The following is a 23,483-nucleotide window of genomic DNA, read 5'->3' as shown; positions in this document are numbered from 1 at the left end:
GCTGATTTCGAGCTTACTGTGAAGGGAGGGGGAAGTGGGGAGGGAGATCACGACACTCGATGCAGGGATACGATTACGAAACTTGCCAAATTTGGGTCTCGCAAAGCACCCCAACTATTGCAATTGCTGTGGTCACAATAGGACTTGGGTTGTTTCATAAGAATAATATTCTTTGTGTAGAAAAATATTCAGGGGCAGAGTAAATTTGCTCGCAAATCGGCTCGTGAACCATAACTCCAGAAAAATTGTCTCTGGTATCGCCAAATGAATCAAAGCGCTGATGGGGAATCAAAATGAATGGTGTGATAGGTCGGTGATGTGGTTGAGTGAATGTCTTTCCCGGCATAGAATCGTAAATTGGACTCAGTCGACCCGGGAGCCTCTCCTGCATATTAAGTATCATCCTTTTTTGGGTTACGTCTCTCCATTGAAGCCATGGTCCCGCTGAGGCAAAGGCTGTGGAAATTGCAACTGTAGTGCTCGTCTCCGCCGGCGTCCCGTTCGCACGACATGGAGGAAATTGACACCCACCTGAGCCAGGAAAATCACCAAGAATGCCCCAATGACTAACGTCCGGGGAAGGTACGTCTCGGGATTCTGGTCGGGTTGCGCCGGTAACTCTTGGTGCGCATGGATCTCATGGTTTCTTTCGGGGAATATAGGCTGCGGACCGCCGAATGAGACCGAGATGGAGAATGAAAATGGCGTGAAAGATGTTAGAACGTTCGGGGTTATCGACGTGAATAGCGCGTAGAAAGGCTTGAATGATAGCGCTAGAGGGATGATGCAGAACACGAGGAGAGGGACGGCTAGTCACAATACAGAGTTGAGTGATGAGCGAGTAGACCTTGCCGCTATTGTTAGCCAATCAAAGTATTGCGATATAGTACGTATGTTCGATTTGGAAATACCAGTCTCGAGCCTTTAACTCTCTTGCCCATCGTGCCGAGATCTTCAGTCTCTCTCTGACACTTCGGGCGGAGAGGATGGGATATTTCTCCTCCTCGGAGATAGGTATAATGCTAGCAAACCACCAAGGGAACCGGGCGGCATCCCTCGGTACAGGCCCGTATGCCAGCATGACTCGTGGATGTAGCCAGGGCGCGCCTGCATAATGTTGCTTGCGAACGTATTCCCGGAGGAAAGTAAATAGCTCCTGAGTCGACATTGAATCCAAAGGTGGCTCGGCATTCGGCCCCAAAGACGGATCTGGGATTGCGGCGGCCGCAGTTTCGGTTGCCTCCAGCCTTTCTTCCTCGGCGAGATTGATGTCGTTGACACGCTCGGTGCAAGCAACATGATAGCCATCCAGTTCACTCGCCTCCAGAACTTTGAAGCGGGACATGCCGGTCGCAATCACCAGACTACGTCCGTCTGGAAGGAGTTCATAGCGTTCGATAACCAGCAGGGTTCCATACTGCATAAACGGCACACTCCCCAAACCTTCGCCCTGAGACTGGCCTCGTCGATTGTACATGACCATACCAAACTTGCCATCTCCGTTATCAACGACGCGTCGGATCATCAGTCGATAGCGAGGCTCAAAGATATGCAAAAAATTCGGCATGGTAGGGAACGACAGCGTGCAGACAAAAAGAGGCAGGTTCTTCTCGTGATCCGTCCACAGTTCGTCCTGGGCGTCAACTTCCCGTCGATCAGCAAGTTGATCATGGAAGAAAAGCTCGATCAAATTTGCAAGTGTGCGGTTCAGTGGTTCAGACTCCATGGCAGACGGCATACCAACCTTGCGCCGACACACTGGACAAAGGTCCGTATGGTTCAATGCACGCGCAATGCACTTTCGGCAGAAGGTGTGGCCGCAAGGTGTTGTCAAAGGGTCCAAGATAAGAGTGTAGCAAACTTGACAATCCAATTCGGAGCGGAGTCGATTGCGGACTTTTTTGAAGAGAGAGATATTCTGTAGTTTGTAGTGGTCTTCGGTACCTTGGCTGGGTTCGTCGGGCGCTTCATATGTGATCTCGAAGGCATCGTAGGGGAAACGGCCTTCCCAGGCCAATAAATACAGCCCCCGAAGCCATCCATGGTTACCAACCTCAGCAACATGAGCTTCAGGCTTCTTGGTATCCTTGCGACCGACTTTCCAGCGCACAGTTCGACCCTGGCCACTCTGCCGAGGTTCGACAGCTTCCGTGTCGGAATCTGGAAATCCTAGCTCCTCTTGGAACACATCGGTCATATTGCACAGCACGACATCTATTCCGCAGTCATCAACGCAATGCTCTCCGGCGCATTGAATTGTTCCCTTCCAATAACACGTGAATTCCTCTGCACGACCCTCGGCCGCTGGGTATGTGATGCCCATGCGGGGTCTGGCGGGCGGCAAGCATGAACGGCATACAGTGTTTCCACATGGCAATCGCACGGGTGTATGGAGTGGGCGGGAGCAATTCTTGCACTGTATCAAGCGGGTCACGACGTGGGGATCGCACTCCTCGAGACTGGAGACATCGGAGCCCTCCACGGTCAAGCTGTCAGCCTCGTCAGCCTGGGCAGGCGGTGGGGGTTGCGCAGCCGGTGCAGCTTCAGTGTTCTCCATCTCTGTCCGCTGATTGTAAGTTGCAGAGGAGGGAGATGGGGAGAATGAGCGCTCCCCGGGATGTTGGACGATATCGGGAGGAAGCTCCCCGGTTGGGGATCGGCAATCGTCGAGGCGGCGGGTCTGGAGCTTTAGATAATCGCCGTCAGATTCTGAGAATCGTTCGGGGCCCCATGTGATATTTTATAAAGGGAAGAGATTTTTTTGTAGAAAGGAGGAGAATATTTTATGATGAAGAGGAGTGCAGTGAATAATAATCTAGAAGTGACTGTGAATACTTACCTAGCAATGAGTGAGAGAAAGTATTGCGCAATAGGTTCTTATGGCGCTCTGGATTTACGCGGGGAACTGGGATTTCAGATTACGCAGAACATGCAATTGATACCATTTCGTGTCTCGTCCAAGGCCAATCCGCCGCCATGCCAGAGATAATGTGCAGAACGATGAAACGGGTAGAAAAGAAGCCAGATCACGCCGTCGCGTTCTCGTCATGACAGAATATTCAAAAGATTCCGAGGCCGATAGTTATGAATTGTATGGAGGACAACGCGGCGCGTCGCGGCGCGTGAATTCGTTTTGCAGTAAATAACCGAGAAGGAGGGAAGTAGTCCCTTCACGGTAGAGGGATAAATAAACGTGATCTATCGGCTAAATATCACGATCTCGATGAAGATGAATCAGAGTCCGAGCCGGATGAGCTAGACGAATCTTCGTCGAGAACAATGCGGCGCATAACGCTCTTGTCAAACAAGTCAATAGCAAAACGTCGAGATGGTAGACGGAAATGGTGGCTCTCGAGGATGCAAAGAGTTTTGCGGAAAAGGTGGGTTTGGTGGAATCGTTCGGGTTGCTTGCATTTAATGCTGTGATTGTGCATGGTCAACGAGGGTCCGTCCGAATCGAGAGATATCCAAGGGAAATTAAACTACTCACCTGTGCAAGTCCTTGGCGGCTCGCTTTGTGAGGACAGTATTGCCCATGTCGACAATCAACTTGAGTATCTTGTCATTTGTCGCATCTGGATCTGTAGTCGCCTCCTTAAGCTTGCCTTGTGGAGTACGTTGGGCCTCCGAATTATAACCAGGGAAAGAGATCTAGTAGCCAGATTAGAATTGCAAATCAATGGAACGCAGGACCAAGGACTAACCAAGAACAATTTTCGGTAGTCTGTCGGCAGACAGTAGCCCAGGTACACCCCGTTTTGGTCAATGGCAGAGTCCCATCCAAGCTCTCGCAGCACCCGCAATCCATGACTGCTACGAGATATCAAACCCAACACGAAGAACGCAGTGCCTCGCATGGTCAGGACACCTGCACCCTCGGCAATTTTCACAATCCGCTGCACGATTTCCGGTTCAAGGAACGGAGAACCGAGCTCCATGGACCCGACATTACCCACGGCCCAGAGACATCCTTTGACCTTGAGAAGTACCTCATGGTCCTCTTCCTCGAGACGGAAATCTCGAATTGTCCAGGCGAATTCGCTGAAGTGGCCCGATTGTTCTAGGAGCTTGCAACCCTCTGCAGTCCGAGCGAGTTCACGATAGAAATGTGGGGGAACCAAACCGGCATCCTGCATGTCCACGAGGTCTTCGGGAGCAAAGCTACTCCGCCGGGGCTGGTCAACATATGCTCTGGACAAGGCTGCTTCAACGAGAGCGACATAGGAGTCGTTTCGGCCAAGGAACCAGTCATCCATCTCCTGCGTGATATAGTCCAGGCCATCTAAATAATGGTAACCGACAGATGTTGACAGGAAGCGCAGAAGCAGCGGAGCTCCAATCTCGCCAAGATGATCTAGAGAAGGTCGGCACTTGACCACAAACTCGAGATAATCACGCTGATTGCATGCCTCTTCCAGGATCTTCACTGCAATCTGGCAAACGGTAACGTCTGGATCGTACAACTGTGTAACCAGAAGTTTGACGACCCATTCGACATTGCTAATTGCCACATGAGTGGAAACTGTATCCCCCCCGACAGCATATTTACGTAGAAGTTTCGTAGCAAAGATGCGGATCTCCTTCGAGCCAATCGTAAGGGCTTTAGAGAGCATGACTCGCAAGTGACTCTCTCGACCGTAATCCATATTGCCCAAAAGAGTCTGAATGAGATCGTTTCGGTCTTGCAGCTCGATGATATGATAGCACATGTTGAGCATGTGCCATCTCTCCATCATGAGAAGCCCATTCACATCCCCACTCAGTGCTCCTAGCATGGCAAAGTAGCCTCCACTGAGTGTATTGTTCATAGGTTCGCGAGAAAAGACTGGTGATCTTGAGGTGAGTCCACTCATCCGATCCAACTGCGCTAAACACTCAGCAATTTGTCGCAGAAGCTTATTCTCAGCGAGATACTTGGTGCCCTCTGGAGTTAGAACAAGAGTTCGCATCAAAGCGCAGCCAGTCCGAACGTAACGCTGATTTGGCTTTGTGTTCGGAATTGAGGAGAAGCGAAATTTGAATGGTCGGTAGAACCCAAGAAGTCGCTTCATGAATTTAGAGCCTTTGATGGCTTCGTCCATGCGTTTGGAGTTGGTGAGAGGTCCCTCCACCAGCCTGTGGATGAGGTCCCATTTCCACTTCTCAAAATTCACGGTATTCAACACATGAGTTTCCAAAATAGCATTGCGGAAAGTCTGCTCATCCATGGCCGGGCTCAGTTTGTCTTTTGCTTGCTCACCAGGCATCAGAGGTGCGGTGAAATCGACATCCATATTATAACGACCTGCTGAGCCTGAATATGAGCCAGAGCGTGCTAAAGTCCGGTTGATGCTCTCGATCTGGAAAATAGTCGACGTCGAAACGTCATGATTTTCAAAGTCGTATTGAATCGCAGGCGGTAACAGGTGTGGCAGGACCTGTAGTTTAGCGCTGACTGTCGACGGTAGGGAATGGTGTGCCAGCTTAAGCACTTCAGTCAACAGTAGAGTGGCCTTTCGCCTGAGAGAAGAATCTGTTTCGTCCTCGATGAGGTCCGAGAGTGCCTACAACTGTTTAGAACCATTTCCCATATTCGTCATTTCCATCCAAATAGTAAACTTACCTCAGGCAGACCGGCCTCGACTAGAGCCGCCAGAATTAGTGTTGAAAAGTGCGCCGTGAGATCGAACTTGTTACTAGTGTTTTCGGTGTATGTGCGAGTGTGTCTCGAGTCGGTGTCGGATCTCAGATTCGATACTCTACCATAAGTCGTTAGTCGTCTCCCAGCCAGGAATGAGGATGACCAAGATGGAGGCTTTATCCTCAAGGCGTCGAAAAGTAGCTCCATGATCAGATCCCGAGCTTGGGAATCGGGATAGTGAAGAGACTCAAGCAAAGAGCGCAGGGGCTTCGCATTGTGTCTGGCAAGGATCACCAGGCCAGGCCAAGTTTTCAGCATGGCAGATATCGCACGAGCGGCAGACTTCAATCGGCCACTGCGAAGTGAGTCGGCCAGTGAATCAGTAAATGGCGTCAGAACAGCTTCGAGTTCGCTGCCTTGCAAGTATTTCCGGCTGCGCGGAGTATCGAGAATATGCAAGAAGCTGTTTATGAGACTCTCGGAAGCACCAAATGTGCCTTCTGAGAGAGCGTCATGCAGGGCGGAAAATCCACCTGCCGAAGCAACGAGCTCGGGGTCTTTGACCAACATTTCCGCTAGGGTCATAATCGATATATTCCTCAGACGATCCTCATGATGTTCTGCAACGGAAACGATTGTTCGGACCACGGCGCGCGAGATCTCTTTCACACCGTCTTTGACATCGAGGAAAGCTCTCACAAACTTCAAAGCTTGTTCTCTTTCGATACTGGCTTTACTCTCCTTGACAAGCGAGAGTATAACGAGCTCATCGGTATGCAAAGCTCGAATTGTTTGGATGGACTTGCGGTCCGCGATGGCGTATCGGGTCAGTCGATATCCCGCCGCGACGACTTCCTTGCTGTCGCTGAGAAGCATTATTTGGACGCGCAACCCAAATACAGGCCAGGCAAGATCATACTTGAGGGTTGGATGTCGCTTAAACAACTCGACCAGATTGTTGGCTCGCTCCACGTAGAAATCAGGCGACATGGCCTCAATCTCCAACGCCTGGAGCGTCTCCGAAAGTACGTAGGTCGGCGATTCCATGTCCGCCTCCTCGTCCCCTTCATGGAACCCATCCAAGGAGCCCCCACCATTGAGATGGCGAGATGGCGAGCGCATGGGGCTTCCTCGAAAGAGGCTCGACAGACGACTGCGCGGAGGGGTTGTAGACGGCGCCTGCGCACGTAAAAGCTCCTCCTCCAGCTCATGTTGTAACTCAGCCAGTTTGCGATTCGATGTGCTCAGTTCCGATTCCACCTTCAGGCGCTGCTCCTTGGTTTGCTTTGGAGGCTTTGCCAGCAGCGCCTCCAACATATTCTCTGTGCCCATCTTGATCTTCATCTCCTTCGCGATTTTGTCTCGAATAACAGCCTGGCGCTCTTCGGTGGTAGCCAGGTCATCCTCACCAATCGAGCGGCTCGCTCGTCTCGTGTAGGTGCCATCGGGGCGGGGTGTCACGCTGCGCGAAGTCATGCTCTTGAGCTCCGCACTGAAGCTACCGGGCCCGCCAAATGACGGAGCCAATGACGAACCTCCTCGTGTGCCAGTGGTAGCACTCCCTCCAGAACCCGATCGTCCATTTCGCCCTGACCGGGGCACTCCCTCATTCCAACTCCCATCTGCTGAGGCGCCATCTTGGCTGAAGGAAGAGCGCCCATCACCCAGTGCACGATGCTGGGTGGACGCGGAGAACGCTGATTGGTGTCCGGAAGCCATGGAGCTCCATCTAGCCACGAAGGCTGTCTATGACCAGTCGCAGGTGTCTGAAGTGTCGAGGCGCTGCATTGGTGGTCGAGAAGGAGGTCGAGTCGCGGAGCAAGGGCCCGAGTATGGGGAAGCGAAGTAGGCGTAGGGGCGGAGGGGGCCAGCTCCGCAGTCACGGGTTGCACGTCTGGCGATCGGAGAGCAACTGCTGCTGTCACCACGACTGGGGGTTGAAGTGAAGTGAGCACATGCACAGAAGCGATTTGCACGGGTAGTCGATTATCCCACTCGGTTCCGTTCAGCTTGGAGCCTGATCGCGAGCAACACAATCGTGGATGACTAAGTCGCCTTATCACCTGGTTTCTGCCCTAGAAAACGTCCCGTCCGGAGAAATCAATTCAGCCTCTTGAGGAATGTTGTCTAGCGTTTCTGCTGCGACTTACTGATTTCAATTGTAGAAATGAATAACGAAATCACGGGGCGCGCTTGACAGATCCATCCGCGCAGGCATATATATATTTGACCAGAATGCAACGGAACTCTTGGCATCATGATGGAGTGAGTATACGCTCAGGTACATACCGAGCAACTCGTATAATGTACCTTAGGTTAGTGACTAATATGATAGTGGTATTCTAATAATATAACATGAGAACATTATGAATACATAATACTCTTATATATAGACTAGTCAACATCTCAAATTACCCGAGACACCTATCATAGAACAAAATTAACGATACACAGCAGCCGACGACCAGATACTTCTGAAATCCCGAAACGCCTTACACCTTGGGGTGCTTGGTTATTGTCCCACCGAATATCATACAAGACATCATGATAACTCATACAAAACCAAATGATCACATGTTCTTATCTTATGGTAGCAGTAGTTTAAGACTTGGATGTCTTCTCTAGGATCGTCTTCATCATCTCGTTTCCAAGCTGGGAAGCTTCGGGGAAACGAGGAGCGAAGTACGAGGCAATTCGCTCGAAGCGATCACGGTAGGACTCAAAGTCCCCGAAGGAAACGCAATCCGACCAAGCCTACATGGAGAGAGTATATCAGTTTATGAATCGATTCTGGCGCAAGGAGATATCGCCCGAAGCATTACTCACCCGTGCAGCGAATGTGAATTCGAGGTCATCCGAGCGGAATGTGTTGTCGTCAATCGCAGTGTCCAATGCTTCATCCAAGAGTTCAGGGTTGCGGAACAGGTATTCGGTGACACCTAGCCACAGACGGAACAGCTACAATTGGTAAGCAAGGCCGACTTTCACAGTATTCATGATCCGTCAGGGTTGAGACATACCGGGGTCGAACAGATCATATGGTCATAAGGAACAATGCCGAGTTTCGACCAACAGTCGACGATAGCAAGCAGGCTGAGGTGGCTGTTCGGGGGAGACTTCTCACGAGACCGGTTGGATAGAGAGAACCGATCAAGCACCTCATCCTTCAGCAAAAGATCCTGACCCTCTTGGCCCTCCTTAAACACCGAGGCACCAGCCGATATAACTCGTTTCTTGAGTTCTTCACGGTGTCCTCCGATCATAAGCTTGTAGAGATCCGTAACCGACTCGGCGTACTGGCGGATCTGCTGCTTGGCTGCCGGGTTCAGAATCGCCAGACCAGCATAGACATGCCATTTGTTCGAATAGATGCGCAGGGTGATATTGATCTTGACGTTCTCAATGCCACCAACCCACCGAGAGATTTCCCAGGGGAATTGCTTATTGGCCTGCCATGCGGTTCCCATGCTCAGGAACGCAGCGTGGGTCACAGCCTGCGTATCAGCCGTAATGCGGTCGTGCATTTCGCCGGTGAGGTAAACATGCTTGGATCCGAACGACGACAAAATGCGGTCAACGAATTGCAGACTTTCGTCCGAGGCTCGATGCTGGATCAGGACCTAGGCAGAAAAAGAAAGAATATGGCGTCAGCGCATCCAATGCTAGACCGGGCAAAAATGAAATCAGACATGGGTGCAAGACCCTACCAGCGGCTGTCCCTTGGGGTTGACCTTGGGCCCGTGCAGCGAATGGCATGATACGATCTCTACATCTGTCGGCAGGTGTTTTTCGAATGCTGCAAGCTCCGGAGCCTTGCAGGAAGTTTGACCACCGACGATCGCTCCGACCTTGGTTGCTTGAGTGGGAGAATGTCAGAGATACTGGACCAGGTGCAGAAGATGGGCAATTGTATGAAGGATCGACAGGGGACATACAGGGCCCGTACTGTGCCACGACTCGGTCGATGACGCCGGCCTCTACACTGTATAGAATGAAATCGCTAATTCTGGAAACGAGATGGCCATTCGGGAATATGGTGACTTTTTGCTATTATATACGATGAGCCTCTGGGCATTGTGGCCCGGCGGGGGACGTACTTGAGAAGCGAACTCTTGTTTCAAAGATTCATAGTTCTCAGGTCTGTCACACGCGTTTATCCTTCAATTGCGAAGATCCATGTTAGTATCAATGTTTCCACATCCGATAGTTCCACAAGAGAAGACGAGGTGTCGTTCGTGAAGGGGACCTGATTAAATGACCCAGTTAGCATCGCGTCATAATGAGCAGCGACAGTACGAGGCAGATAACAAAGAAGCTTCAAGAAGCTTTTCAGACAAGAAAAAAGTAAGGTAGCGAGATATTTACATCATCGACGACCCAGCAATCAAACCACCGACCAGAATGGCTAGGCAGTAGACCACCGAGCCATACTCGAGCCAAATGCACTCAAGTCATCATATAAAATGGGGGTAAAAAAACAGAGGGTTGGAGTTGAGCTTACCTCTGGGAAATGACTGGGTTCCAAAAGGGAATAGGTGGTAGAATTACCTCCATCCAGCAGCGCTGAGGCGCTGGGCATACATCTTGCCCATATCGCCCATGCCGATGATGCCAATGGAGGCATCCTCCATGGTGCGTCCCATCCTGGTGGTACCACGCCCGCGGCTTGTGCAAGCAGTGCGGACAATAACGCCGTCGGTAGTTAGTAAAACAAATATAATGTGCCTTCAGGAACCGAAGCACCGTTTATTGACCGGGTCAGACGAGTTCGCGAAATCAATTGCAGTTCTCAGAAGCTGATGACCGAGAGCAGCAGAAGAAAATTTAAATAGGCGGGCGCAGCTCGGTGACTCACCGCCCGTCGGGCCGACTGCGCGACCGGGTTCTGATGCCTGAGGCTGCCACTCGCTTGTCTCCGTCCTGCAAGCGCGGAGCCAATCACGGGCAACGGAAGTGCTAGGGCACACACCCACTTTTTCGCTCTCCTCCTTAAACCCGCCGCGCTTTTCTCTTTCCTCTCTTCATATTCCATCCACGACAATCCCATCCACAATGGCCCCCAAGACTGCCCCCAAGGCTAAGGAGAACGTCTCCCTCGGCCCCCTTGCCGGTGACGGTACGTTGAACAAAATTCCCTCGAGAAGAAAAAAAATTGCATGAGGCTGACTAGATTTGCGCATGGAACAGGCAAGCTCGTTTTCGGCGTTGCCCGCATCTTCGCCTCCTTCAACGATACTTTCGTTCACGTTACCGATCTTTCGTTAGTCTCCCCATAGGATCTCTGGCAAGCCCATGCGCTCGACCGACTAAATCGATTCGATGGGATCGATCAAGCGCGGCGCCGTGATTTCGGATCATCGAAAACTTCTGGATTACGTTGGCTGACACATCTTTGTTATACAGCGGCCGTGAAACCATCACCCGTGTCACTGGTGGTATGAAGGTCAAGGCTGACCGTGACGAGTCCTCCCCCTACGCTGCCATGCTTGCTGCCCAGGACGTCGCTGCCCGCTGCAAGGAGCTCGGCATCAACGCTCTGCACATCAAGATCCGTGCCACTGGTGGTAACGGCACCAAGACCCCCGGTCCCGGTGCTCAGTCTGCCCTCCGTGCCCTCGCCCGTGCCGGTATGCGCATTGGCCGTATCGAGGACGTCACCCCCACCCCCTCCGACTCTACTCGTCGCAAGGGTGGTCGTCGTGGTCGCCGTCTGTAGACGTGTGCGGGTATGTCTTTCATTTCCTACTACGTCTTTGCGTGGCTGGATCGGGAGCAACCTGCAGGCTCTACCTGCAATTGTGGATGGAATAAACGCGAAGAACGGCATTTATCGCCTGGTCTTCAATTTCTATCACGCCCTAAAAGTTCGATCTCAGCTGTTGCTGTTGAGCTAGGTAGTCTGATAAGACGACTGAATCAATTGACTTGGTCTGAGTAACCCTAAAGCACTTTGTAAATCCAATTGTAGTTCACTTATGTAATTCGCGCGCATTTTTTGTTCTGCGACGAAATTAAGAGTGCGGGGACCGCTCTCTAGCTGATTGTCGCGGCGTCCCTATCGCGGGGCCGAAAACTAAAAAAGTACCTCAGGATGATGCGATCCTACCGATTTGACTTCTTACTTCTTCGCTCAACACCGTCTTCAACACTCTGCTCGTGCGACTATCTACAAGATACGATCGCTTGCACAGCACGAAGCTCAGCATCACACTGGTCATAGGCTCTCGGCCAGATCCTGACTTTCTGCCAGGGACGGGCGGCAGTTCCCTGTCTTGCACCCGGCACCAGACAAGTTTTCAAGCTGCCGCAAGGCCTGCTTGCACCACGCGACTAACTCTACCGACCGAATAACGCGACCAAGACGAAGCTTGAGCTTCGTCAACTCGGACAAAGCGCGATGTCTTCCTCATTACCGACGCCGCCATCTATCCTCCTCCCCCACCTCCCTCCCAAGACCCACGTCGGTATCGACCTCATCTCCTTCACCTCGACGCCTAATTTCCACGGTATCCGAGAGCCCCCGGAAGGATGGCACTTCCTCTATACTGGAACTACCGCGAGTTTGTCGTTGCGGTGCGGCTCATGGTTCTATGTGGGAGATATCAGCGCAGCAGGGCATGGCCAAAATGATACCGCGCTCGTGGTACGAGATGAGCGCACCGGAAATCAGCGGACCGGTCCGGAAATTCACATCTGGAAATGGAACGCAGACACAGAATCGCTTTCGTCACTCCGGGAAGGCAATGACTCAGAGCGGCTGGAAGCCATGCGCCTCAAGGCGAATTTGGGTTCGCTCTGGCGGGCCGGGGGCCTTTTTCGGTATCGAAGTCGCGTATCGAAGGTCAGGTTATCCGACCATTCTAGCACAAAGGAGGGCGTGGTGAAAGTGAAGGATGATGAGGAGACCGAGTTGAATGGTCGCAAAGACTGGCAACAGCTCACCGACTGGATCTCGCCTAGACTCTTAACCCGCATCACTGGAAGCCCTGAAATGGACGTGGATGGACACCCGCGGTGGAATTTGACGTCTGCCGGTACTGCCAATCGTGATGCGGATCATATTCCCGGGCTTGATAAACCCGCAGAAGGGTCAACTAGTGATGCGGACGCAGATCAAGAACAGGAGGCCGAATTCGGATTCCTCCCAGTCGATCTGAGACGAACATGGCGAGAAGGTGCTATTGGACGGGAGAGAACAGAGGCTGCTCAAGACCGGTCTTGGGCTCTGGGAGACCTCATTCTTCGAAATTCAAGCTTAGTCTCCGGTGAAACAACCGTCGACGAACGAACCGGGGAGATTCAGGTCCTTGGAGAACTGCAGTTTACGTTTTTGATGGTCATGACCTTGATGAACTTTTCATGTCTTCAGCAATGGAAGCGACTGCTAGAGCTTATTTTAACTTGCCGTCAAGCCATTGTGGATAGAGAGATGTTCATTAGTGACGTTGTTCGGTTATTGTTGTTGCAGCTACAACGGTGCGACGATGTGGATGGGGGCCTCTTTGGGATGGATGGGGACGATGATGGAAGGTTTTTGCGGAGCCTGCTCAAGAAATTCCAACGAGCAGTGGATCAGGTCATTGAGAAGGGGACCAAGTCAAAAGTCAAGACAGAGCTCGACAAGTTAAGAGCTTGGGCCAAAGACGAATACGACTGGGAATTGGCCCATGAAGATATCGTGAAAGAGGGCAAAATCCGACTTGAAGACGGCGAATTAGTCGACATGGATATTGATGAGAATGATGAGTACGAGGAGACTGGCGAATATGCTCCTCTTGTCGTTGATCTGGGTGACGATAATACCGAGACCCAGTCTGTGTCTGACGATGGAGAGGCGTCAGACTTGGAGGACATGAGATACTGAAATACATATCCATGTTATTCCAGAAGCTCCCGTTTTGGGCTACTCTGTCAAATATTAATTCGTGATTCCCCTTCATGCATTTATTGCAGTGTCCGTGTGTTCAGCGCTCAAAGGCGTCGCCTCAGCCTATGTATGATACTACCGGTCGAAACACAAAGCCATTTTCTTTTTATGAGATCCAAGCCTTCTTTTCTATGAATCTAAACAAAAACCAAGTTCTATATACACCAAAACCCCATAATTCATGAACATGACCCGCAAATATCGTATAAAATGGTCATAATGCAACTGCAAATGCAAATCAAAATTTCAACAGTGTCGAAACTTAGTTCTCCTCAACAACGTAGGCCCAGTCGTGCTCCTCCTTGCCATACATGATGACCTCAAGCCACGACTTGATCTGCGACGCGTAGCCAGCAGGCTCACCGTCGGCACCGAGGGTGCTAATATCGGAGTCGTTGTTGCGGATCATGGCAACGGGGGTAATGAAGTAGGCGGTACCAGAGACAAAGGATTCAACGATGCGGCCCTCCTTGGCGGCCTTCTCGACCTCTCCGATGGTGAGGGTACGCTCGACAACCTCCAGAGGTGCCAGGTGGCCAACGAAGTTCTCAGAGAGACGATCACGCACGAGCTCAAGGACACTGCGGCGGGTCACACCGGGCAGGATCAGCTGGTTCTCCAGGGGGGCGGTGACGAGCTCCAGCTTGCCGGTGTCACCGTTGTGCCAGATGATGAAGAAGTTGCTGGCGCCGGCTTCGGTGACCTGGCGGTCCTCGCCGAACAGCCAGAGGATCTGGTCGAATCCCATAGCTTGGGCCTTGCCGTGGGCCTGCAGAGAAGGACCATAGTTGGCGCCGAGTTTGGCCCAGCCAAAGCCACCGGGCCAGGCACGGATGGTGTCTGGGGTAGAGGCAAACAGTCTCAGGCCTTTGGGCGCATCGGTCTGGCCTTCCCTCTTCATCTTGGTGAAATCGGGCCATGGGACAGCAATGATAAAGAGAAGAGCCTCCTTCGGGACCTGGACACCCAGGTGCGGGCCGTTACCGATGATGGTAGGGCGGATGTACAGGAAGGAGCCAGGACGCTCCTTGGGCAGCCAGCCTATTTTTTTCAAGTTAGCTATAGTTCTGCCTTTGAAGAGGGTCTCGATACATACGTGGGCCATCAATCTGCATCAGCTTGGCAACCAGCTTCTTCAGCTCATCGTACTTGAAGCCCGGCAGAGAGGAACGCTGGGCACTGGTGTTCAGGCGCTCGCCATTGCAGTCGGGGCGGAACAAACGCAGCTTGCCATCGTAGCCACGGTACACCTTCATGCCCTCAAAGCACTCGGTAGCGTAGTGGAGGCAGGAAGCAGTGGGTGGGATGCTGAGGTTCTCATAGGGCTTCACCTCGGGAGTCTCCCAGCCATTGGCAGCAGTCCAGCGGACACTGACCATGTGGTCGGTGCAGTAGGAGTGGCTCATCTCCTCGGGAGAGCCGGGCAGAGGGACATTTCGTAAGTTGGTGGAACGAGTGATCTTGAAGTTGGAGCCATCAAGCTCAGCAACCTGGGGTGCAACGGAACCCATTATGAACGCCAAGGACGTTTAATTTGTATTCGAATGCAAAAAGACAAGTCGACTAGTGATTCTATCCTGAAATGAAAATTTCTTTACAAGAAATCGTTCAGGCGGTTTCAGTGAGTCACCTATGGCTCAGGGCGGGTCAATAAATTCCCCAAATTAGAGAATAGGGACGGGCGAAAGGTCAAAGTGTCAAAGAAGTTGATGTTGAATATTGAGTATTGATCGAAAGGAAAAAGTGGACATGGAGAAAACCAATGCAGTGTTATAAGTCCTGGCGGTTTGCCCCGGGCCTGATAGTAGCCACAAAAAGTTTTTTCCGCCGAGCGGGAAGAACTCTGGAACTTCGCCATCCAGACCCCAATTGAACCAATTGACATAGGCGGGAACGTTATCCTCCTCGTCTATCTACAAATAAGATTGTCGCAGGCTACACTAGATGTGCGATTCCTACTGGTGAATTTTGTGTAACCCTTGACTGCCATCCTGCCGCATCCGACGCCCTACGCCCTGTGGATGACAAGGAGGGGAGGGGCACACTGATACTCTTCTTATCTGCCGGGTCCACTTTTTTCTGGCATTTACTCCGACGATAGCCGTGCAGAATGGACTGCCAAAGAGAGAAAAGCCTGGTTCGAAAGGGGTGGAAGATGCCGCGCTGCGGTTTGGCAGGATGCTGCGCGAAACGACACTAACTTTAGCCATGAAGATTCAGTCGGGTCAGCGTGACATATCCAATGCCGAACTATAAACGGGCAATCAAGGGCCCGGCATGCGCACAGCCACCACCGTGATGATACATGATACTCATGAGACTTGCTTTTACTGCAATCTATTATGGATCGAGAAGAAAAGAATAAAAGGATATGGTCCCAACAATCCGGTCCTCTGCAAGAGACCTAAAGTCCGTCGACGTATTTTGTGTTACCGTGGAGGAAAAGCTCCAGGCCAATGGCGATGAGGACACGTGGGCCCCTCTATACCTGGCGGTAGCATCATATCAAGGGGTTAAAGAATGGTATCATGGTACAGATGGATCGTCGGTCTGTCGTCAAGTTCCATTGGATTTTGTACCAATTCAACCCAATCTGTGAGGCACGGGACCGCCGTGGAATGACATGCTATCGGTATGCTCATGGGCCACGGCCAGCTACAAACTCACATTGTTATAACTGATCAATTTATACAAATACAATAGTAGAATAATCAGACGGTACTTGCCATCAAATAAACGTTGCAAAGGTATCTTGGTGTACCTAAGAACCGTCCAGTCGATGAGATGAAATAGTCCAGAGGCTAGGCTACCTTTATCTCTTCGTTGGCATTCTTTACTCTTCTCGGGACCATGATCAAGTGCAGTTAGTGCTTTTCAAAGAGAATCATTATTTAAGTCTCCAGAATCCTTTGAGAACGTACAATGCCGACCTCATCATTATCGTGCCTCACATAAATGACCAAAGAGGGTGATACAGATTGTTCTGAAGAGTGCGCCGAAAGCCATTGAGAATTTGGATTATGGTACAAACCGACAGCTCTCACACTCATGAAAGCTGCATCTTGAAAACTATTTGTATGACGTCTTCTAGGAACTAGGATGGACTTGGCGTGGTGCATATGTAGAGGTCAGGTGATCTCTCCTTGGTCAGCGCTTTCCTTCATGTCCTCTCTTCCATTATGCATCTATTTTCAACCACCTTCAGTTTCTTTTGCCGTGGACAATACGTGCTGCTCGAAGCGGTCGACCATGGGATTGGCTGACATTACGACAGTCTGACTGGGCTTTACTCGCAATCGCTAACTCGATTGAACACTTCCAAGGTTCTGCTCTAAAAGGTACCACGCGACTTGAAAATTTGATGAACGCTGTTTGTCAGCAACCTTTGCTAGAGAGAGAGAGAGAGGAGGCTCGCAGCTTACAGAAGTATCTATCAATGGAAACTTTCTCCTATCTTATCTGATTCCATGTCATATTTCGCACATGGTTTCTCCCAACATATGGTAAGAGAATATGTTCACTCCATGCCTGGCGAACACATATCCCCAAAAAAAATCGACAGGCCCAGCTTCATACCCCAGTAGTTCAGAGATACCCCAGCTATTGACAAGATATGCTGCCTATGGATCATACATTGTTAAATCCATATGATTGAGCTACAAGACAGAGCAAATATGAACCGACATCCAACATGACACAAGGAGAAAAAAGTTGTGAATTATGAAAGAACGAGTGCTAGTGATTATCATTTGGGCAAAGTGGTACTCTGTTGGTTCATCACATAATGACGTAAACTAATAATTGGGTTGTCTAGCCCGTATTTTGAGGGTGTTTGTCCGCTAGTAAGTAGTAGATCTTGTCGTGTTCGTAAATCCAGAATAAGAACCCGGTGGACCTGTAAATGCAAAAGTACCACGATGAAAAATCGGAGTCTCGTTTGACATTGAATTTATTACCAGCGTTGGAAAGCAAAACACTAAGCGTGATGCCAAATGGATCCGCTATCATCTCGACTATACCGAAAGAGGGGATCCCCACAAAGCTATCTGACCCGAACGTGCATTGGATTATGTTTTCCGATAGCATTCCCATAAACCGTGCCAGCCACGGAAGTCAGCCTCTAATTTCCGCCAATGCGAAAATCGTAAACTCGATAAGCCTGAAACCGCCATGTACGGGGGCTGCGGACAACTTATGCGAGGTGATGAGATCCGTCATACGGAGTACGGCTAGGGCTATCCCGATCCGGTTTCCAGGCGGTTCTATCCTATTCTTCTCAGTATCATTTATGGAATGCTAAGAAGTAGGTACACCCGGGCGATCTACTCCGACGCAAGACCAACTGATGCATCTCGCTAACCCTCCCCGCAAAGAGTCTAGAACCATGCAAGAACCATTATCCGCAGTGACCGGGACCAAATGCGAGCGTACTTTACCTCTGTTGGGCCTTTATAGCTTCCGGACGCTTGGTAATTATGAGATTGTTGCACCTAACAGATACTAGCACCCCATACTTGTGCTCGTACTAGCATGTGTACTATACTCGGAAACTACATCCTCCCCTTGCCCATACTATTGCAGGTTTGCCGACCAAAAATAGGATCAAACGCGTGACGTCTTTCTAATCGAAATTCGAATGAGCTTGGTGTGCTGCGTGGCTGATTTGCCGTCGTTGAAATTAGGTAGCACACTAATAGTAAGAACAGGTCGTTGCGCTGTGGTCGGCGGCAGCCGTGCATCTGGCTTTGGCCTGACGGTAAGAACAACCAAAAAGTTAAAGATGCCAGAGGAGATGATTCCACACCGAAAAGAGGTTCTGGACGAAATTACGGCCAATTCCGAGATGCCCAGCGCCTGCGCATCTCGAGGATGCTTCGCAGCGGGGAAGATTGTCCCGTGTCTAGAGGAAGTGGCAACGTGGCCAATAGAGGCGCGGATGGTTGGCCGGCTGAATTTTCCGGCCCACTTAGCGACCATAGGGTGACATCAACCGTCGCAGCGTCTTTCGACCCCCCTTACGGCCGAGTGCATATGGATCTACATACTACTAACATGCCGGAGCACGCTCTTGTTTGGGGGGAGACTACCTAGGTAGGTTCCAAGGTTTGGGTCGGATCCTGTTGGGAATGAGCCCAATGCCAGATTAATCCTGGGTCCACCAAATGCCACCCATCAAATTGCTTCAAGAATTTACTACCCGGGTAAAGTACGTAGGTAGTGTATTTAATAGTATAAAGTCGGAAGAATCACCCAAAGCAACTAAACGAGACAAAAGACGATGGACTTTGAGGTAAGTGTTGACATGTCGTACCTTTGTATCAGATCCCGTTGCTATCCCGCTGCTGCAGGGACGGGGGCCTGGGGTCAGTGTGGGACTATACCACAAGAGGAAACAGTGTCGTTCAATGGGAGGCTGAGGCTGGCCGAGATGGTCCGCATGGTTTGCATGGTATGACAAGACTCGCTTCCTATACTATCAAGCATGCCAGACTAAACAGAATAATAATATGTAATAATAATGACTTGGGGATTCGCAGCACTGGTGTCGCCGGGCGCTCCGCATATGCAGCGACAGGCCCCCCTGTCCATGGTCGTAATCATGTCCGGTGCAGATGCCAAGAAAAAAAAAAAAAAAGATCCGACTAAAAATAACACATCATCAGCACAAGCTCAAGCGGAAGGGCTTGTGATTGGTCGGAACATTACCGGCCAGTGGCAAACACCAGCACGGAAGAGGAACAAATATCCAGGGCGAATCGATTGGGTCTTCCGAGGAGGAATGAGAATGCCCACTTGATACCATGACGCGATGGCAGGCTTGGTATATACATACATACAAACCACGGATGCGGGGGATGTAGATCGGCCTGAGGACAAGGCTCACCACGGTCCAGAGGCCTATCAAGGACCACGGAACATCCTGGGAAGGTCAAGGTACTGATTTCAATTAGATCGGGGTGGCGAAGCGCTCCCTCTCTGTCCGGGACGCGATGCTGTGTATCGTGTGTACCACCGTCCTTGTAGCGTGGGAGCTCATGGGTGTTCCCATCAACCAGATCGCTGGGAATGGTCGCCACCTACCCCGACTGGTGGGAGTAATTCCCAGAAATCGAGGGGAAGGATTCAAAGATCTTCGCGCCTTTGACACTTCAACTAGGTGTCATATCTTGCGATTGTGCCGGACTTTGTACCAGCACGAGCCGAGTCAATCGATGAAAGAATGCATGAACTGCGTCAATCCCATCGGCATTAAGCAGTGCCTCTGGTCCAATTGTCGCAGTCAAGTGTTGCATCATCTCCAGACTGGACCTGCAAAAATGCTCCCAAAGCCGGTTCGAAGGCACAGTTGCTTTGATTGTCGGTACCTCCGAAGAGGAAGTCCCGCGGAATTTGTATGAAAATGCGGCACAGTGTGAATTGAAGGGGTCGATCGACGCAGACAGGTGGCGCTGCGGATACTACAAGCCCAAGCAAGGCCTTGGTCATGTTGGAAGATAAACAGGAACCAAAGGTTGTCGGCTGGCTGATGGTATCAACTGGGAAAAAAGTGGGAAAAAAAAAGATTTTATGTAAACGGTCAACTCGTAACTGGGAAGACCCACGATCATCGCCGCAGTCCCGAAGTACGACTGTTCGTACCTTGCGGAGTCCTTACGGTACAAGTAGGGCAGCGGCACTCCACGGGCTTGTCGAGTCCCGACTGGCTGGCTTCTCCCGTCTTTCCTCCAAACGGATCTTCTTTTTAGCGCTGAACATATACAGACCCTTGTTCGGTCCCGGTATAGCGCCCTGTTTTCTACTCCACCCTCGGGGTCCGGCTCCGCAGGCGTTTCCGGTTCCTTGATGCATATCTCACGTTGCCCGGATTCCCGACTAGCCTCATCTTGAGGAACTTGGCCCCAATCCATGCTCGCTGCATGTCCTTAACGGTAGGAGATTGACAGGCGACTGGACCATTCGCTTCCGAACCACTTGTGACGTTCAGGAGTGGCCCAGCTCGCCTCCCTGGTTGTGTGACAGCTATTTGTTTGCCCAGCGTGAGCCCCTCTCATTCTTCTTTCGGTTATCATCCAATTTTTTTTTTTTTCGTCACCTGCATACTAAATGGAGCTGATCACACGATTAGCCCGACCTTCCCATTGCCCCTCGAGTCCCAACGGGCCATACATAACGCAGCAGGCGCATTCTGGCCACCAACGACCCGGCAAAACGAGTCACATTCCCATCTAACGCTGTATCGACGATACCGAAATTTCCTCCGCTAGCGCCTATATGAATACCCCAGGCTTAGTGTGAGCGATTCCTCGCGCGCGCGACCGAGGCGCTCGGCTGACCTCCCATGTCTTGCAGCTTCGCTATCCTTGGGTGATTAAGTGGCAGTGGATGTCCCATTTGGCTGAACAAGGCATGGCAACACAAATCATATTGATTCAAAGGATACACGAAAATGAGCCATCAGGATAACCCCAAACATTTTCCGGCACTGGCCCCAGGCCCACCACGTATGTTTGCTGGCCCTTCTTCCATGGCTGTCACTCGACCGAAGAAGAACTCCACGGCCTGCTTAGCATGCAAGCAGGCTAAGAGAAAGGCAGGTCAACCACCGCTCAACAAATCGGCCCGACCCAACACGAGGGCTCGTGGCATGAATGATCAGAGAGAAAATGGGTTGCTAACGATATTCGACGGGACAACAGTGCTCTGGCCCCCCTCCCCATGTAAGGCTTGCCTGAGTGCTGGCGCCGAGGACGAATGTCAATTCGACCCAAGCAGAGACCTGCGACGCAAAGTGGCCGTGAAGCGAACCATACAAGAACTTGCCGATTATAAAAAGCTGCTAGATTCGTTACTGTCGACAATAAGGATCGCCAATCCAGACAAGCTCGGAGAAATCACAGAGCTGTTAAAGAGCAATGGCTCCATGCGAGACCTTGCTTGTGCCGTGGGAAGCCCGGTCACACATTTTGCAGATACACGGGCCTTGGCCAGCGCCAGCCAGCTCTCTATATCGGAGGATGGGGAGCAGTCGCTGGAATCTCCGGTGACCGAGTTTGCGAATAAATTACGGCGACCTTTGGAATCTGACAAGGTCTCGACTTCTCCGGAAGAAGAGCACTATATGGATTCAGCCCGAGTTGGATCTAATCCTTATCGAGTGACCTTAGAAAGCCTTTGCGATATCCCGTTGTATCAAGTACCGGCAAAACCATGGACAGAAGTCACCGATGACACCGACTTTGTCTCGCACTTGGTCTCCCTCTATTTCACATGGGACCACCCTTGTGCGCAGTTTCTGGATCAGGGGGTTTTTCTCGAACATATGAGGCGGCAAGATCTCAACTCGGAATTCTGTTCGCCGCTCCTCGTCAACAGTCTCCTATCTGTGGCAAGCGTATTATGCCCCGTCTGAGTTTCTACACTATCGCATTTCTAACGCTCAATAGATATACTCGGATAGTCCCCGGGTGTTGTCGAACCCAGATAACACATTTTCACGTGGCCAGCCATTTTTTGCTGAAGCCGAGATATTGTGGGTAGCCCAGGAGGGGCGAGCGACGTTATCCAATATCCAAGCCCTTCTAATGTTGTGTTGCGTGTAGGTGATCTTCTGATATACGCAAAAGTTCATTTAGGAACTTCCGTGAATACTAATGAGTTCTACAGGCTTTCATATCAGGGCAAACCAGACCTGAGCTGGTTGATGTTGCAACAAGCAGTTCAGCTAGCACAGGATATAGGGCTCTTTATGCTTCCAAGATCAAAGCATCGATTCAGAGAGAAAATGACAGCAGAGATGGAACGTTCTCGTACAATTACGGCTTGGGGCATCTTCAGCTTGAATCGGTCAGTCATGTCCATGTTGTCGAATCAAATGGCCTTGCGGTTAACCCACATACAGGCAAATGTCAATGAAGTTGCATAAAATGTCAGCTCTTCCCCGACCAGCGTCTGGGATAGATACAGGAGGCGAGCATGATTTTGACTGGACACCATATCCTCGATCGAACCAAATCACATATGCCACCAAGCGCGCGCATCTACCTCAAGTTAGACAGGGTCTTGCCGATTTGACGGAGATCATGATGCAAGTTGAAGAGCTTCTAGATGATGAGGAGCTAAGCAGCAACTTCTCTGCTATATTTGCTAAAGCAGAACAACCATACACCAGACTGCAACAGTGGTTAGCGGCCTGGCCCAATGCGTCGCAGAACGGAAATGAACCAGTCCCACAGCTTCTGATAGTTCGGTGAGCCCATGCTCCATGTCTACTATACTCACTCTCTTCGCTGACTGTCAGCTCAAGCATCAAATGCCTTCAAGCGATCATGCATCTCATAGAGATGTTGATTGAGCGTGATCAGCAAGGCACGGAGATCGCCCAGTTAAAGCATAAGTGGTTTGCTCAAGCGGAGGAAATGGCTCAGTGCCTTCGCATCCACCGTCAGTCCTATGGAACTAAGCATATCCCCAGTCAGTTGGTTGATGCCGTCCAGACAGCCCTTCGGGTTTTGGTGCATCACCTAGAAGACCAGGACGAAATCAGACAGGCAGCATTTACTGAAATTTGTCGGTTCGGAATTGCTTTGAGCGAAAAGTTCAAGCCGACTGCCGAAACTATCAACGCCATCCACTCTATGGCACTTCAGGGCTCAGTGAAGTTGCCCAACGAAGCTATTGCGATCCTGGACGGGTCTGAGCTACGAAGAGTACAGGAATCGATATAGAGCGACCATTTAAACTACCATTTCCGTTCGTGCGGAATGGCTTCTTGGAGGAATAGATATTAGGGGCAGACAAGGCATTACCTAAGCGATTGACCGTCGGCGAGAAATGTCGAAGATAGCTACCAGGTCTGACAGGAAATATTGAAAATAGAAAGCGATGACCACTACAGTGGTTTCAATCTTTTGTGAATGGAGTTTCTACTTTGTTGCC

The 23,483-nt window shown here is 50.9% G+C and overlaps 7 protein-coding genes across 7 annotated transcripts; 3 read left to right on the top strand and 4 right to left on the bottom strand.

Annotated features, from left to right (window-relative positions):
* Positions 1-868: 868 nt before the first annotated feature.
* N7532_000501 (uncharacterized protein) lies at positions 869-2,557 on the bottom strand (the record flags this gene model as incomplete). Its single annotated transcript, XM_056613005.1, has 1 exon — positions 869-2,557. The coding sequence occupies one exon, from the start codon at positions 2,555-2,557 to the stop codon at positions 869-871; it is 1,689 nt and encodes a 562-aa protein (XP_056480229.1).
* A 655-nt stretch (positions 2,558-3,212) lies between these two features.
* On the bottom strand, positions 3,213-7,339 carry N7532_000500 (putative cytosolic regulator Pianissimo; the record flags this gene model as incomplete). The annotated part of the gene is made up of 4 exons (XM_056613004.1): positions 3,213-3,420; positions 3,491-3,651; positions 3,705-5,543; positions 5,603-7,339. The coding sequence occupies 4 exons, from the start codon at positions 7,337-7,339 to the stop codon at positions 3,213-3,215; spliced, it is 3,945 nt and encodes a 1,314-aa protein (XP_056480228.1).
* An 882-nt stretch (positions 7,340-8,221) lies between these two features.
* Positions 8,222-10,263, bottom strand: N7532_000499 (prephenate dehydrogenase (NADP(+)); the record flags this gene model as incomplete). The annotated part of the gene is made up of 7 exons (XM_056613003.1): positions 8,222-8,374; positions 8,447-8,578; positions 8,641-9,240; positions 9,328-9,476; positions 9,556-9,667; positions 9,718-9,760; positions 10,169-10,263. The coding sequence occupies 7 exons, from the start codon at positions 10,261-10,263 to the stop codon at positions 8,222-8,224; spliced, it is 1,284 nt and encodes a 427-aa protein (XP_056480227.1).
* A 379-nt stretch (positions 10,264-10,642) lies between these two features.
* N7532_000498 (40S ribosomal protein uS11) lies at positions 10,643-11,545 on the top strand. Its single transcript, XM_056613002.1, has 3 exons — positions 10,643-10,736; positions 10,808-10,880; positions 11,024-11,545. The coding sequence occupies exons 1-3, from the start codon at positions 10,673-10,675 to the stop codon at positions 11,334-11,336; spliced, it is 450 nt and encodes a 149-aa protein (XP_056480226.1). The 5' UTR covers positions 10,643-10,672; the 3' UTR covers positions 11,337-11,545.
* Positions 11,546-12,017: 472 nt separating this feature from the next.
* N7532_000497 (AAR2 splicing factor family protein) lies at positions 12,018-13,484 on the top strand (the record flags this gene model as incomplete). Its single annotated transcript, XM_056613001.1, has 1 exon — positions 12,018-13,484. One exon carries the CDS (start codon positions 12,018-12,020, stop codon positions 13,482-13,484), a length of 1,467 nt encoding a protein of 488 aa, XP_056480225.1.
* A 325-nt stretch (positions 13,485-13,809) lies between these two features.
* Positions 13,810-15,058, bottom strand: N7532_000496 (branched-chain amino acid aminotransferase, cytosolic; the record flags this gene model as incomplete). Its single annotated transcript, XM_056613000.1, has 2 exons — positions 13,810-14,588; positions 14,644-15,058. 2 exons carry the CDS (start codon positions 15,056-15,058, stop codon positions 13,810-13,812), a joined length of 1,194 nt encoding a protein of 397 aa, XP_056480224.1.
* Positions 15,059-20,985: 5,927 nt separating this feature from the next.
* Positions 20,986-23,272, top strand: N7532_000495 (putative C6 transcription factor; the record flags this gene model as incomplete). The annotated part of the gene is made up of 5 exons (XM_056612999.1): positions 20,986-21,939; positions 21,992-22,143; positions 22,212-22,391; positions 22,447-22,794; positions 22,852-23,272. Coding segments are annotated over 5 exons (2,055 nt in total), but the record flags the coding sequence as incomplete, so codon positions are not given.
* Between the last annotated feature and the right edge of the window lie 211 nt (positions 23,273-23,483).

This window comes from Penicillium argentinense, assembly GCF_028826775.1.
Source record: "Penicillium argentinense strain IBT 30761 chromosome Unknown utg000001l_segment0_segment0, whole genome shotgun sequence".
NCBI classification, from domain to species: Eukaryota; Fungi; Ascomycota; class Eurotiomycetes; order Eurotiales; family Aspergillaceae; genus Penicillium; species Penicillium argentinense.
The sequence above is the reverse complement of the archived record's forward strand: the minus strand, read 5'-3'. Positions and strand labels throughout refer to the sequence as shown.

Bases quoted from the DNA above. Each gene is read 5' to 3' on its own strand.
- N7532_000498 (XM_056613002.1), top strand. From the start codon at position 10,673: ATGGCCCCCAAGACTGCCCCCAAGGCTAAGGAGAACGTCTCCCTCGGC. The intron at 10,737-10,807 runs GTACGTTGAACA...CGCATGGAACAG, and splicing joins CGGCCCCCTTGCCGGTGACG to GCAAGCTCGTTTTCGGCGTT. The intron at 10,881-11,023 runs GTTAGTCTCCCC...TTTGTTATACAG, and splicing joins GTTCACGTTACCGATCTTTC to CGGCCGTGAAACCATCACCC.